The 15,122-nt window shown below is 35.4% G+C and overlaps 1 protein-coding gene across 2 annotated transcripts in view; it reads left to right on the top strand.

Annotated features, from left to right (window-relative positions):
* Positions 1-15,122, top strand: part of LOC126373095 (semaphorin-2A-like) — a 624,036-nt gene that overhangs the window by 457,554 nt on the left and 151,360 nt on the right. The window contains exon 2 of one of the 2 annotated variants that reach the window (XM_050019092.1): positions 465-753. The exons of the other annotated variant lie outside the window; for it this stretch is intronic. Coding sequence (XP_049875049.1) covers positions 546-753 — 208 coding nt within the window. The 5' untranslated portion in view covers positions 465-545. The remainder of the gene's footprint in view (positions 1-464; positions 754-15,122) is intronic. 2 annotated transcript variants of the gene reach the window in all.

Below are 15,122 nucleotides of genomic sequence, written 5' to 3'. Positions count from 1 at the left end.
TATTTTTTAGTAGAAAAATGAAATATACGTTACAACAAACAATCATACATAACATAAGCACGTCATAAAATTATGTTTTTTCTTTTTATGTATGTATATCTAAGCTACTATATTATTATCAAAACAATATATTCAGTGACATTACATATTATATTCAAATACAAAAAACCTTTGACAGATTTAATAAATAATGGGTCTATTAAAATGTAATTATGAGCTATTTTTATAAATATCAGTATGAAAAGTTCTCTAGTTACATTAAATGCATTAAAGTATACTTAATTGGGTAAGCAATAAAGTCTGATCTCTTTTTATAAAGAACACCAATTAATTATAATCTAAGTTACATTTTCATTTTTCAACTAAAATCTTTTTCGTTTACTACCTACAAAAATATACAAAATAATGCCAGATATACTAAAAATTATACTCAAAATTCTGATATTCTATTATTTTCCTTACAGGTTATTGACAAAAAAATGAGACTTTTCTGAAAATCCTTTTGAAATTTCTTTGAACTGTTGTGTGTAGTGATATCGTTGACAATGTTCAAATCTCACGTGCGAACTATGGGTGTGATGGCCGTTGTGGTTCGGTGGTTTATTTTCCTGGTAGTCGGCGTGGGATGGCAGGTTCGATCCCAGGCTGTGCAACAGACTACGGAAGTGGACAATTCCTACAACTTTTATTATGAACAACCATGTTGTGCTGGGACTGCTACTAAGAACAAATATCACATGAGACATAGGAGAGGTAAGTGATATTATTAATTGTATTTTAATTTAAAATAGTGAATTTCTTAAATATATGCTATCAATTATGAAGGTATCCACGCGGTTACAATTAAACGATATTTGGTTTCATGAGCAAACTCTCATTACATCTGTAAATTTGCCAAATTAAATGAAAACTAAATAAATATAAGTGGGCACTGCAAAACAAAGATCATTTAATTATAGTGCAAAAGAACATAGGTTATTTTTTATGAAAGCATCATTACTTTGCGCAAATATGTTCATTGCATACCAATCTGTAATCTAAATTCTAAAGCGACTAAAATAATATCCAACCTTATTTGATCCATCTGTTCATTGTATAAATTCTACTCGATAGATGATAATGTATAAAGTCTTACAAACAGCACTTTAAAAAATGTTTTCGCTATTCCAAGAAATTTTGTAAATGTATTTGCGCAACGAAATGACTCAAGCGACAAAGCAAAAACTAATCAATACAAAAAAAACCGAACACACCTTCAAACTTCCACGAAAGACACCTTTAAAATCCTCTGTAAATTGTAAATCTCCGCGGCTCACGCACACATACGTACACTCTATGTAAATACTGTCACAATCACACTCATAACTGAGACGTCAAGGGTACGCAGAGTAAAGGAGATGGAAGTATCAAAGACAAACGAGAGCAAACGAGACAAAACATTTCTTTTGTTTCATTGCCCTCCGACAATGATGCAGTGAGAGATTTTAATACTGTTGCAGTCAATTTTTCGCCTGATATACGAATAATAATAGGTATCAAAAGGAGCCTGTAGAAGCACATACTCAATGTGTAATCGATATTGACTACAGCCATGAAAGAATAAAGTTTAAAGTACTAAACGTATTTCGTTTCTCATTTCGGTTTACTAAAAGTTATATTTACTACGATTGTTTTTTGGAATATATTATATGCAAAGTATAAAAAAACTTAATAATTGTAATGAACACTGACTTATTACTTATAAAACGTGATACGCAAGGCTTGTTCCGTTACTAGGTACCTACTTATTGATAAATATAAGTAGGCGTGACATTAGGCGACTCCAAAATAAGCCTGATACCAGGGTTGATGAAAATGGTAATCCACCTCACAAAAGCCCTTAGATAAAAGAATAATAAAAAAAATCCGCTCGATAGAAAAGACTTATAAATTATGTAATTTAACACTTCTAACGAAGATTGCAAATCAAACTGCAAAGAATATGTAAAGGCATGAGTAGGGAATAGAGTTTATGATCATTTAATGATGAAACAAAATAAAAACACATTTCGTTAAACCTAAAACCAATACTCATCAATCACCGCAAACAGAAGAATCAACTGCAAATATCAACCTTCACCGGCATTGAATTAATACCAGCAAATTATAGGCAATTCGGAATCGTTATTACAATTCGGACTTAAACACGGATAGTGTGGCGGTCATTCTAGAACGCAATATTAATGTTCAATTTACCATTCCCATTAAACACTGCGGGCTTTAACAATTTGCCAGGGGCTTAATGAATGTGGAAACTTGTATCATTAAGCATCGTCGCACTTAATGAAAATCCGCTAATGCACTGCTTGCCACCAATTTGATCCGAATGTGCGACCGCCGAACTATAATTGCCTGTTATTAGGGCCTAGTGATATAATATGTGGGAACGCATTAAGATAGTATCCAGAGGACAAACAAACTGTTAGGTATTTCCTATAGCTGTCTGCTTTATGTGAAACGAAGTGCATTTCTTCGAGGCAATGACGTCATAAATCATCTGAAACAGACATAACAGGCATATAATGATGATGATATGTCAAAATATCAATATTGCACGCTCGTGTAAAATATACTTCAGTATCATTTATCAAATGAAGAGACATGTTCACACGCCTCAAATCAAAATATTCTATAAGCTACCTTTAAAACTAATTAAAATACATTAATAAACTCAACTAGGAACCAGATCAAATTCAGCAGGAATGAAGCTTAGACCTAACCACTAACAAGTGCAAAGAACCATTTTAGTGTGTTAAATAGCTAGATAGATTAATAATACAAAGTAAAATTTTATCTTCTAGTCTTTTGAAATGTTATCGTAACCTGCGAAAAAATGTTTTTGCTTTGAGTCACTCGATGAGTCTTTGCTTGTTCAGACTTAAGTCTGTAAGATAAATATGAAATAGTCGGAGATACGACAAAACCTTCTTTACCTTTGAACTCTACATAAGTATTTGCAAAGCATTAGCAAATCCATTTCCAAATGTAAAACACATTTTCACCCTCTGCGTTAGGGTTTGATAGAAAAGATGGGTCCACGATTCCAGGGCTCGGTTCAACAGAGACGTAATCAAAAGTGTCAATCACTGACGTTTTCGAATAGTAAAACCGATTATCGGCCGTATTAAGTCGGTTATTGTTATCGACATCCCGGGTAGCCAACCGTGAAGTAGATTAGGGACATCATAATATGCCATATTTTGGGCGTCAGCTGCACGCAACGCATGCATTCTCCGAGAATTCAATTTTTTGCGGCGATCCTTATTAAAATTCTAGCGAATTTTTTTCGGGGAGATCATTTTTCAAAATATTTTGCTCGTGATGCGGGGTATATGAAGTTTGATAAAGTTTTAGGCATAAGATGACTTAATCTGTTTTATGGTTGACAGAATATTGTTAGGTTATTATGATCACTCCTCCATCAACCTGCACTGAAGTAGCGTGTTGGAATATGCATCATGCTCTCCGGTTAATTGAGTCCGGTCTTTGTCTAGCATTAGGATGTATAAAGCTTATTTATGTTTATGTTATGTATTGTGAATGTATATCTTTTAGTTCCATTTTTAAGGTTCATGTCTTCTTCAAATATTTATACTATGTGTTTATTATTATCAGTGTCCTATTTTATATTTTTTGATATTATATTATGGAATAGTGGTGTCAACATAAACTATTTCGTCAGTATCCATTTTGACACGTTGCTCAATATTCTCAAATCGCTCTGTACATATGGCCTTCATTAAACTGTCATACAATATATTCGTGCCAGCGCTAATTACAAGGGCATTGACAAAATATCCAGGGTCAGAGGACGGGTAAGTTCGGGATGATTCTTTGCTAAACGAACACTGTACCCTGTCATTAGTGGGGGCAATGTTTTGCAAAAGTTGTTCGTTTCTCACCCCACCACCCTGCTAGTTGCTCTACTTGAATAGCGTTTAATGAAAGGGTTTCTGTGCTACTCATGTCAACAACGAACGTAAAGTTTGTTGATAAATATATCTCGAAAATATTACTGTGTGGCGTATAACGTGCCACACAGTATTTTTTATGCCTTACAAGAACACTTGATATTTTTATCTACTCTTATGTAGTCGATTAATACAAGCACATAATATCAAATTCACAAAATGTATTACAACATGATAGAATAGAATACATAGTAACTCCAAAGACGGCTCAAGAAACATGAACTCAAATAAAGCTGGTAAGGGCAAATATTCACGCTAGTGGCATACAAACGAAAAAAACTAAACAGGCCGAATGGAAAGAAAGAGGGTACTCAGTCGGACAAAAGTGAAAAAGAAAAGGAAAGAATGGTGAAAAAAGAAAAAGGCACAATAAGTTGAGGAGGCGGAACGAGGAACTCGGGGCTTGGACGCTTTGACCGCTGACCACGACTCATTTGAAATGCTCGACTGCGAGTCTACTTCGTGAATGAAAGGTCTTGCTTACAGACATTTAAATCGTGTTTGGGAAATGGCGTTGTAGGTACTGTAAATAAAGAAAGATGTGTTAGGTTGTAAGTATGAATGAATGAATAAATAGTTTTAATTGATTCTTTGTTTAACGTTTATAATGAATATAAAAAAAGTACTTACATTGTATGACTGGTTGTGACTATACCTACCTACTAGATACGTACGCTTAAACTAATAATCGAATTTGTGCTCTTCAATCATATCCACAATCGTACTGGCTGCAAATTCAATCCAATAGTAACCTACTGACTTATTTCTTTACAAAACGAAATTGACGTATCACAGGAACGGGCGACTTTTCCAGACCCGCAGCCGGCCAGCGATTACTTTGGAAAGAAAAATTGGAAAACAGTTGCTGTATAAAAAACAAACCCTTTCCAAGTTGTCGACGCTAGAGCAATTCCCTGTGGGGGATGACATTACTTATTTCAGACGGAGGTGTCCAACAAAACATTCGTCTCAAAATTTGGTCACGTAGAATTGAGGAGGGCTATCCTATATCGCATCTTGAAACCATGCGATGTCCATTGTATTCTCCGGAGACAAAGGATCGGTACCTTCGTCAACCGCTTTTTGGTGAACGGCCAGGTATTTCAGAAGGATCGCTTTATTTTATATTGCAGGTACAAATGTACCGTCTATGAGGTACCAGCTAAATATAGCTGGTACAATGGCTGAATACAGCCTATCTTTATTTAGAATATCAATTTAATCATAGATGACACTAGGGCTTTAAAATCAAGACATGTGAGGCAATCGAATTGTAAAAAGGAATTTGGCGAACTCTGACTGAATTTTTCACGCTTTAGAAGCAATGAATCAGACTTCACTAGAGAAAATGCATCAAGGATTTTTGATGTAAAATACCGTTTTAATTTTAGAACTTTTACACCGACATCCCAAAATATCTTTTAAAGAACTTTTATCGATAAACACGTCTCGTTTTATAAACTTAATTATTACCTACGTTAATTTAATTAACCCATATTACATGTTCCTACAGTGACACTAAAACCACATAACCAGAAATCAATATTGTAACCCAGATTGATACGATATTGTGGTTGTATCAAAATCTGAAATAAACAAATCTAATTAATTGGTTCTGGTCAAAACAATAATATTATTATACAGTTGTTCTAAGATGTGATATACCTAATGATGTAACAATTCCATCACATACGCAAATAGTTCATCATGTTAAAGAGTGTGATCCATCAGGCAATAATTATCTTTTTTTAATATCGAATATATTAAATCATTATCGGCTATATTTTTAAAGCCTTTAAAAACAGATATGAGAAAAATAAATGCATATAATATGATAATGCCTCGTGATAATAACTTTGTAACTTTATAAAATAATAACTTTTATATATGTGCGAATATTTTTGGGTTTACCGGGTGCATAAGGCCCATTCGGGGTTATGTGGTGATGGTAATGTTCCGATAACTACTCGGCTCATTGGAAATATTACCATGAAAATTTTGAAATGAATATTCGTATATTAATTCAGAGTAAGAATCAGAAAGGTATTAATATTCATCTATTTTTTGCTCCATGACCAGAGATGAAAAGAGTGCCTTAGAGGATTATTACTTACTAGTAAATAAAAAAAATATTAAGGTCGGCGGTGTGACATCTTTGCTTTATAAAACGTATATAAGTTCATAAACTCACGTTTATTTCCCAACGGGGTAATCTGAGGCTATGAAGAACTATGTCAGGATTGAAGAAAATGGATTTCCATAGTCTCTGCTTTTTAAAAGCTTTAAAATATATATATTTTGCAATGGTCTTAATTCGTAGATACGAAACAATGCCATATAAACTCTTTAATAGCATCATTGAATACACAGACAGAACACAGTAATCATTATCCGCAATTTGCAATATGATGAGAGCGACAATCAAATTAGTCTCTTCAGCCACGATAAATACAATTTACATTAATTTATTGCAAAATAATAATCACATTATTTAAATACATCATTATGCCGGATCGATGGATACCAAAACACATTAAGGCGTGACATGGTTCCGTAATAATTAACTCGGAATGTTATTATATTAATATGATTTTGATTGGAATTAATATAATTAACAGTTTTTTCATTTAGGACACTTGTATGTTTTATGACGATTTGTGATAACTCTTCTTCTATCGTGTGGGTTGTGAGGTGGATTACCAGCCCCATCAACCCTGGTATCAGCGTTACTATTGAGCTGCCGAAGACCCATGACATGGCTCATGTAACGACTACTACCTTGCATCAATAAGTAGTAACCGGGACCACCGGCTTAACGTGCCTTTCAAAGCACGGATCATCTTTCTTTGTGATAATTTAGTGGTCATGTTTGTATTTTTTTCTGGATTTGTTAATAATACCTAGTATGGAATCTTAAAACTAAATAAAAATAAATATTGATGTGTGTAAAAGTTTTAAGATTGCGAAGAAGAAGGGGATGCAATGCAAAAGCGCACTATCGCATAAAATATTCCAAAATGCGATTAAATTCAATTATCGACTTTTATCTTCAACCCGAAACGATATCTTAAAGAGAAAATCATATGTATGCTTAGTACCAACTTTCCACAGCGCACATACTTAATTAAGTACCAAAACATTTCCAAACATTGAATCCTGTACTTGAAAAAGTATGAGAAGTACGAATCTTTTGCATTTCGCATTCGGCTCCAAAATAATTGCGGGTAGATTCACATTCCTAAACGATTGTACGTTGGTGAGCTTCAAAATTCTTGCCTTGGGGGGAAATTCTCTTTTGTAAAGAAGCCTTAATACTTAATCCCGCCCCTTAGTCAATACTTTCCGAAATTATATGCTATTTTACGCTACTGTGTTGAATGGTTTAATTACTGTTCATTTGTCCACCAGCTTCTGTACTTATATGACAACTGAAGAGTTGGTTTATTATAAGAATATTGTATAAGAATAATTTACTTGTTTAAAAAAATGCGACTTACAAAATACTTTATTTGTGAAAATTCATAAAAGAGAAATAATTTGCCGCCATTTTTGATTAGTGACACAATTAATAGGTAAGTACTAGAATCCAATTGAGTAACTTGAGAAACCATGGAAACGTTATTAAAAAATAAAGCGAAAATTGTGAGTAAACGGTAAAAAATTGTAGTCGACATGTTATCAAAAAATAAATGCCAAAAAAGTCCTTATTTCCGACGGCCAACAAGTGTATAAGAATTGATAAACTTGTAAAAGAAAATGTTTGCGGCTGATTGCTAAAATCAGTTAACAAGAAACATGACAGGCTTACTTAAGGAGTGCCCCGGGCAAAATACCTGATAAAGCCAAGTTGGTAATTAATTTTCAAACAACCTCGAATATTGTTTTGATGCATGGGACTACCTATTAAGGGCTTACCACACTCGCAAGGAACAGGTGATTTTTCGCCACAAAATATACATTTTTCGGAAATTAGGTAGAAAGTTTAATTACATTTTCTATTATTCTTTTTATATTATTCATTTTTATATTTAATTCTTCTCTTAAAATGATTTTAGTTTGATATACTTATTAAAAAAAGAAACAGTTTTTTGTTTCCTTATTGATACTACAAAAAAAGGTTAAGTACCAAAGTTTTTTATTAATTTGTTATATGTTTCTAAGTTTTATTACATACATACGCATTTTTAATCAATTGCGCGTAGTCGATCAATTATAAAGTTTATTAATATCCACAAAACATACATGTAAATATTGAAATTGTATCCAAAATGAAATAATCATTGTCAGTGTGTTCAGTTCTTAAGTAATTTCGATTGTATACAAAGTCGATACGCTGTCAATATCGAATATAACCAAAAAAGTTAATCGTAAACTTTCCTTTTACAATGTCATTAGGGAAATTGGCATCGTTAATTTATAAAGGCTCCCTTAACTGCTTTCCTATCGACGAATTTAAATCTGTAATCCATGGTTTGTTTTATGGCAGCGATATCACGGGATTTATATTGATAGTCGTAAAATGCATTTCGACGTTTAATTCTCGAATGTAACGAATTTCGGTAACTGATTTTTGTGGTTACGGCGAACAATAAAATGTGAGTGAACCTTTAGGGCACGCAGTACGGGTTTGTTCACAAAGTATTTGTATCAGACATGTTTTATTTTAAGTCTTGTTATTTTTAGCTTCATAATTTACTAGATATACATGTTATTAAGTAATACAATTATAATTAATTAATACACTCTATCGTATCAGGTTATCGTGAGAACTTAGACGCATCTGCGAAATTTGTACCTAGAAATATTGTATTTTTAACAAGTATTTTTTTTTAAATACAATTCCCTATTAATTACTTTTATACCTCCTAATTAAAATCATAGCGTAGTCAGAGGTAAATTAATTACAAGATGAACTAAGTACCCATCAAGCCTTCTAAAGCAATTTAAGTTTTTTTTTGAGTCCACTGCATAGTATATTCCTACCAATACCGCGTAACTTTTCAATCGATCAAACAAAAAACAACGGTAGCACAAGTTCTTTTTTCTTCAAAAGCGTCTCTTGTGTTTTGATAGGAAGTGTCAATAGTCACACTCACGTATAAGGTTTCAGGGCAAAACAAACTAAAGGCGTGCTTAGTGCGAAGAGAAAACGTACACTCAATGCAGATCGAATTACCTTTGACGAGAACTGCAGTCGAATAAAAGCTGCACTTACCGAGGCGAGGCGCAATCGTTTTTTATTCGGGCGTATTCGGGTGTTTCCGCCTGTGTTCGTAATGTTTCGTTTGGATGCCGAAACAACTCTTCTTCTTTATTGGTACAGTCGGCAACGAATTACTGTTGTCGAATTATCGATAATTTTACTATCGATAGTATTGTATGGGACAATTGCAAGGACTATCGATACTATTGTAGCAAGCTGAGCTGTAGGCCATTTACGGCGTCCACAGGTGGCGAATAGTGAAACGGCCATCAGATATGATGGTTAGCAGCGTATATAAAAAATAAGCAGTGCCCGACCACACAGCGGCAGAATTAGCAGATCGTAGTGGATAGCATTGGGACGGGCTAACCTGTTAAAAGCTACATAGGTTCTATGACGATCTTGTGACGTAGCGAGTAGGGGCCGCTACTTTAAAAGCGCACCCCTGATGCCGGGCAGCAGCGGTATCAGTACTCGTTGGATACTATTGGTGGATTATTGGGATGGCTCAATTAAAAAATTGGTAGATGAGCTGCCGAACGGAAGCCGAGTGGAGCAATCACCGTTCTACACGCCCTATTTATGGAGTAATAAAGATAGTTGGCGATTACTCCACCGACAAGAGGGCAGCTCTTAAATAATGACAGATGAGTACTATTGCTTCCGACAATTGCAAGGACAATCGATACTATATGGATACTATCTGGTTAGTATATCGAAGCAATAGTATCGATAGCTTTAAACTATCGATAGTGATTAACTGTCTATAGCTTTGATTTTCTTTCAATTATCGATAGTCCTATCGATAAGCAAGGCAACAGTACAACGAAAGCCCTTTCATTAGTTTTAAATTTATAAAGTAATTCATTTTTAACATCAGAGGCAATGTTTTTTATAAAACTTTTCATTAAGAACTACTTGACTAAGTACATAACTTGATAGGTTACCTGGCCTTCGCCTATTCAGGGCAAAACAATATTTTTATTAATTTGGACACCTGCTTGATCTGTTGGTTTACATTTTCTTAACATAACATAAGCACACGGCTATATCCCAATTGGAGTAGTCAGAGGTACATCTATCGAAAGATGAACTAGTACCCACACCTCACCGAGCTTTTCTGTTAGACCAATGTGATAGGTGGTGAGGCGTATTGCCGTCAATAATGGTCAAGCCTACTGTGTTAGTGATAAATAAATAACACAAAACATACATAACATTATTTATTTATTTTTCTTAACATTACGTATAAGAACAATATTTTCTTTATGTATCTTTTTAATTAAATTAAAAAAATTTCGCACAAAAATGGCTCTTTCACCCGAGCATATCGACGGAGCATAATTGGAATGAATGCGCAGAAATAGGATCCGAGTTTTTCTGGGTTCAAGAACAAACAGCGCCCTCTAGTTTGTGAAACCAAAGCTTAATTAAGACTAGGCACCTCCAAGAAACTAATTAAACTTATTCCATTATTTGCGCTAACGAAATTTAAGAGAATTTCCCTGGGACGGGTCTGCTTGAAGATTTGTTCTTATTGCATTTGAAATGACTTTGTTGCTATTGTTTGTCGTGTGTGGTAAAGAAGTGAATGCTAATTAAACGTGTACCAAGGCGTCTTACTTAAACTCGCTTGATAACAAATTATGCTTCGTGCGCCAAATACATTTTGCATCTGCCAGGGGTGATAGTCTAGGTGTAACACTAATAAAATATTCTTTCAATTCTCTGGGCATTCTTCACAAAAAGTTGTTCAAGACTTTGGATAGAATTTGATTAGGATTCAACAACCATTTTTCATACAAATTATACATTATTGTTACCAAATTCTTAGTACAGAAGCCACTGTGGTCCTGTGGTTGACCGTCTTGCTTTTCAAACGGGAAGCGCCGATTCAAACCGCAGTACCGGACTTGCACCAATGAGTTGTTAATTTATCTTAAGTGCAGTTTTTAACACACTCACCACCTATCACGTTGGTGTAAAAAAGGACACAATCCCCCTATCGGATTTTACGACAAACATTTTTTTTTTTATTAAAGCCTATTGTAATATTTTTTATATAACTAACTCCGTTACCAGACTTGCACCAATGAGTTATTAATTTATCTGAAGTGTAGTTTTCACTAACACGGTTGGGATGACCATTATATACGGCGATACGGCTCACCACCTATCAAGTTAGTCTAACAGAAAGCTAGATATGGGTACCTAGTTCATCTTGCGATGAATGTACCTCTAATTCCCTCAATTGGGATATAGTCGTGAGCTTATGTTATGCTTAGTACACCTTCTTGTAGTAGGCAACTACTTAGTTAAAACCCTGTATGATCTTTATCGTGGAGGAGCTCGGTGGCTCAGCGGAGGAGCTCGGTGGCGCAGCGGTTAACGCGCTCGGTCTGCGATTGTTGGACGTTAAGCAACTTTCGCAAAGGCCGATCATAGGATGGGTGACCACAAAAAAAAAGTTTTCATCTCGAACTCCTCCGTGCTTCGGAAGGCACGTTAAGCCGTTGGTCCCGGCTGCATTAGCAGTCGTTAATAACCACCAATAAGCACTGGGCCCGCGTGGTGGTTTAAGGCCCGATCTCCCTATCCTTCCATAGGGAAGGCTCGTGCCCCAGCAGTGGGGACGTTAATGGGCTGGTGATGATGATGATGATGATGATGATCTTTATCTTATTTCTCGGCCTAGGTCGTTTTCTATCAATCTTAATTTAAAGCATAGCCTGTTTCTTATCGATATTTTTCGAAGATTTAGGTTATGTTCATCATTAATAATAGATTTCAAGTACCTAAACTGTTAAATTTTAATACTTCTATAATAGACTATATTCAGAATCGTAGGACAGGAGTCCTAGTACGGCTTTGAAATAGACTACTCTGCGCGCCATCTTACTCGCGTCAGACAGAGTGCGGGCGGAAGGCAAGAGGGAAACCACTGTTCTATTTTCTCTAAAAAAGTATGGAGATTGCTACAATGACCAGAGAGCTCTTAAATTAGTGATGATGATAGACTGAGACTGAAAAAAAAAACAGAGAACACATGTAGCTACTTGTATTCCCGGGCATGTCGATAAATCCGACATAGGTATTGTGTCCAGTCTAACATGATTGATTTTTATGGGCGATAGACCCTTATCACCATAAGTTTCATTATATCCAATTTAAAAATTTAAAACTACCTGTGGATCTGCCCACCGCACGATTATAGTAGTGAGTTTATGTATTATCATCTCCTTAGCGTTTCTCACAGGTTCCGCGTACCTAACCTGAAGATTTGACAGGTCCGGTTTTTAAAGAAGCGACTGCCTGTTTGACTCTCCAACCCGCGAAGGGAAAACCAGCCCAATACAGATTAGGTCACATCCCTCCGAAAATGCATTTTTCGGGAATGTGGGCGTCCTCACGATGTTTTCCCTCACCGCTGAGCACGTGATAATCGTTTATGATCCAAATATGAATTCAGAAACAAATTCGACTATCACAGGTTTAGGCCTGTGCTGGATTCGTAACTGCGACCTCAAAGTGAGAAGCAAGCGTTCCACCAACTGGGCTACCACGGCTCACGGCTAGTGAGTTCATGTATGTTCTAAATAATGGTATCTACATTAAAGGCAGCTTGAAATAAGCTATCCATAATTATAATGATATCGCCATTAGCTTCATATGTTGTTATTACATTAACTTTCCAAAAGTCGTATCTCTATCGGGCATTCCGTATGAATCCTCCTTCATTGAATTAGTAGCGTCCCCCACAAATAGGTAACGACGTTGCCTTCCAAATTATATTAGTTTATTGTTATTCTTTTTTTTACTTTGTTCCCCCAAACTAACGTAAATTGGCTTGGGATCACGCTACAAACGATAAACTGCAGGAAAATACTATAGGATTGCCTCGGGGCTTAATATAGTTACTTTGGCTTCTAAATATAGTCGGGTTTTACCAAGATTACTTATTTTGTGTGATCAATATTTGTATTTTGTTGATTCATGTTGTACTAATCGTTTTAGTTGTAATAGTAGATACACCTAAATAATAATTGTGTTTCGAAATGGAGTCAAATATTATTAAATGGTTAATAAAATATTTAAAACAGATTCTTCTTCTATCGTATGGGTTGTGAGGTGGATTACCAACTTTATCAACTCTGGTGTCAGGGTTACTATTGAGCCACCAAAAGCCCCTGACATAACTCATGTAACATCAGTAATAAGTAACCGGGACCAAGGCCTTAACGTGCCTTCTCGGATCGTCTTACTTTCGGACAATCAGGTGATCAGCCTGTATTGTACTAGCCAAACTAGGGATAACAAATTGATTTTTTGTGATATGTCCCCACCGGGATTCGAACCCAGAGCCAGGTGGATGTCAAATTGCAATATGGTTTTTTAGATAAATTGCTTTGATATGGCCTTTTTAGCCCAATACAATACTCAGTTACGTGAAGCAAATGTGTAGTTTTCAAATACCTCCAGATATAGGTGCAAAGTCAGAAGTGCCGACTAGGCAAGGTATATAATTCAATCGGCCTCCGAGCACGCATGATGAAGAGCCATTGTTTTGATCGGACCGCAATCGACGCCGAATCCGCTTCGCATCGAGATTGTCAAGGGCTCTCCTGTTTACGCGTGATCACAGTTCCGTGTTCTAAATACGATAGGCTATATACCTCAGCTATTATGGATTAGATATTGATGAATGATTGGTATATAAACGCATAATTATGGGTTGAAACATGTTTGAAAGTGGATAGACTTCTTTTTTTTTAGCCCGGTCTCAAATGGCATCGAAAAAATAAGTTTAGGTTTTTTTCAAAGTACCATTAATACATGAAATTAATTTAATTTTATTGTATTAATGGTACTTTTATAATCGATACCGAAGAAATCACTTTCTCTGAAAACAACATTATTTGTTTATTTATTTTCCGTTATAACAGATTAATCTACTCCTCTTGTAACTTCGAGGAAACTTTCAGTAGGTAGGTATATAATTATAAAATTTAAACTTTTTAGAAATATGACACAAAATACGTACAACTTGTACACAGAAGCGCCAAAGCGAATATTTTCACACGTCGGTATCAACCCAGCAATCGAATAATCTGGCATAATCCGCGATGAAGGGTCTATTGTTTCGAACAGGTCGCAATCGATATCTGGAGCCAAATCGCATCGGCCGAGTCGAGAGCCCTCTCTCGCGCGTACTCGGCATTCGCTGAAACGCTATGTCCAAAACAGAACGCTCAATGCATAGGTTAATTGAAATCCTTTGCCGACAAACTAAGTTGTTTACGTGTGAATTTTGGAATGGATGGCCCCTTTCTAGCTGATATCGAGCTAAAGTTTAATGGCCTGTTGGAACTATGATACACATGAATATTCCTGAATAGAAGGCTATATGGCACAGGTTACTTTGTCGGACGATAAAATAGGAATTAGCAGTTACCTGTCAGGATTTCAATGCTAGGTTGGCCATTGATCTCATAACCCACGTAAGAGAAGAAGAAGAATGCTGAAAGGTGAATGATGATTTTTTTATTCTTAAGTACTCAAATTTGTCAAGGAATTTCCTTTGCATGAGTAACACTTTCTTTGTCTCTATTAGTATTAAAAAACCTTCTAATTTTAAAATTAATAGTCCCCACATGAACTCTACCTTTTTAATCATCGAACTAAAGAATTCCAATATCCGTGTTAAGGAACACGCAAACTCATCAACGGTATTAACATTTTGATGCCTCGTCATTGAATTGTCGTCACGCGCAAACGAACCTTACTTAACCAGGGGGACAATTGTGACAAATTGCTTCTGGAGATGTATCCAGTCAAGATCCAACTGAATTATTTGTATCTTTACCAGAAAAGACGTTGGTCAATGTTATATAAAAACTTCATAGAGTGAA

Source organism: Pectinophora gossypiella, chromosome 15 (assembly GCF_024362695.1).
Source record: "Pectinophora gossypiella chromosome 15, ilPecGoss1.1, whole genome shotgun sequence".
NCBI lineage: Eukaryota > Metazoa > Arthropoda > Insecta > Lepidoptera > Gelechiidae > Pectinophora > Pectinophora gossypiella.
Note: the sequence above shows the minus strand (reverse complement) of the source record. Positions and strands in the feature narration are given on the sequence as shown.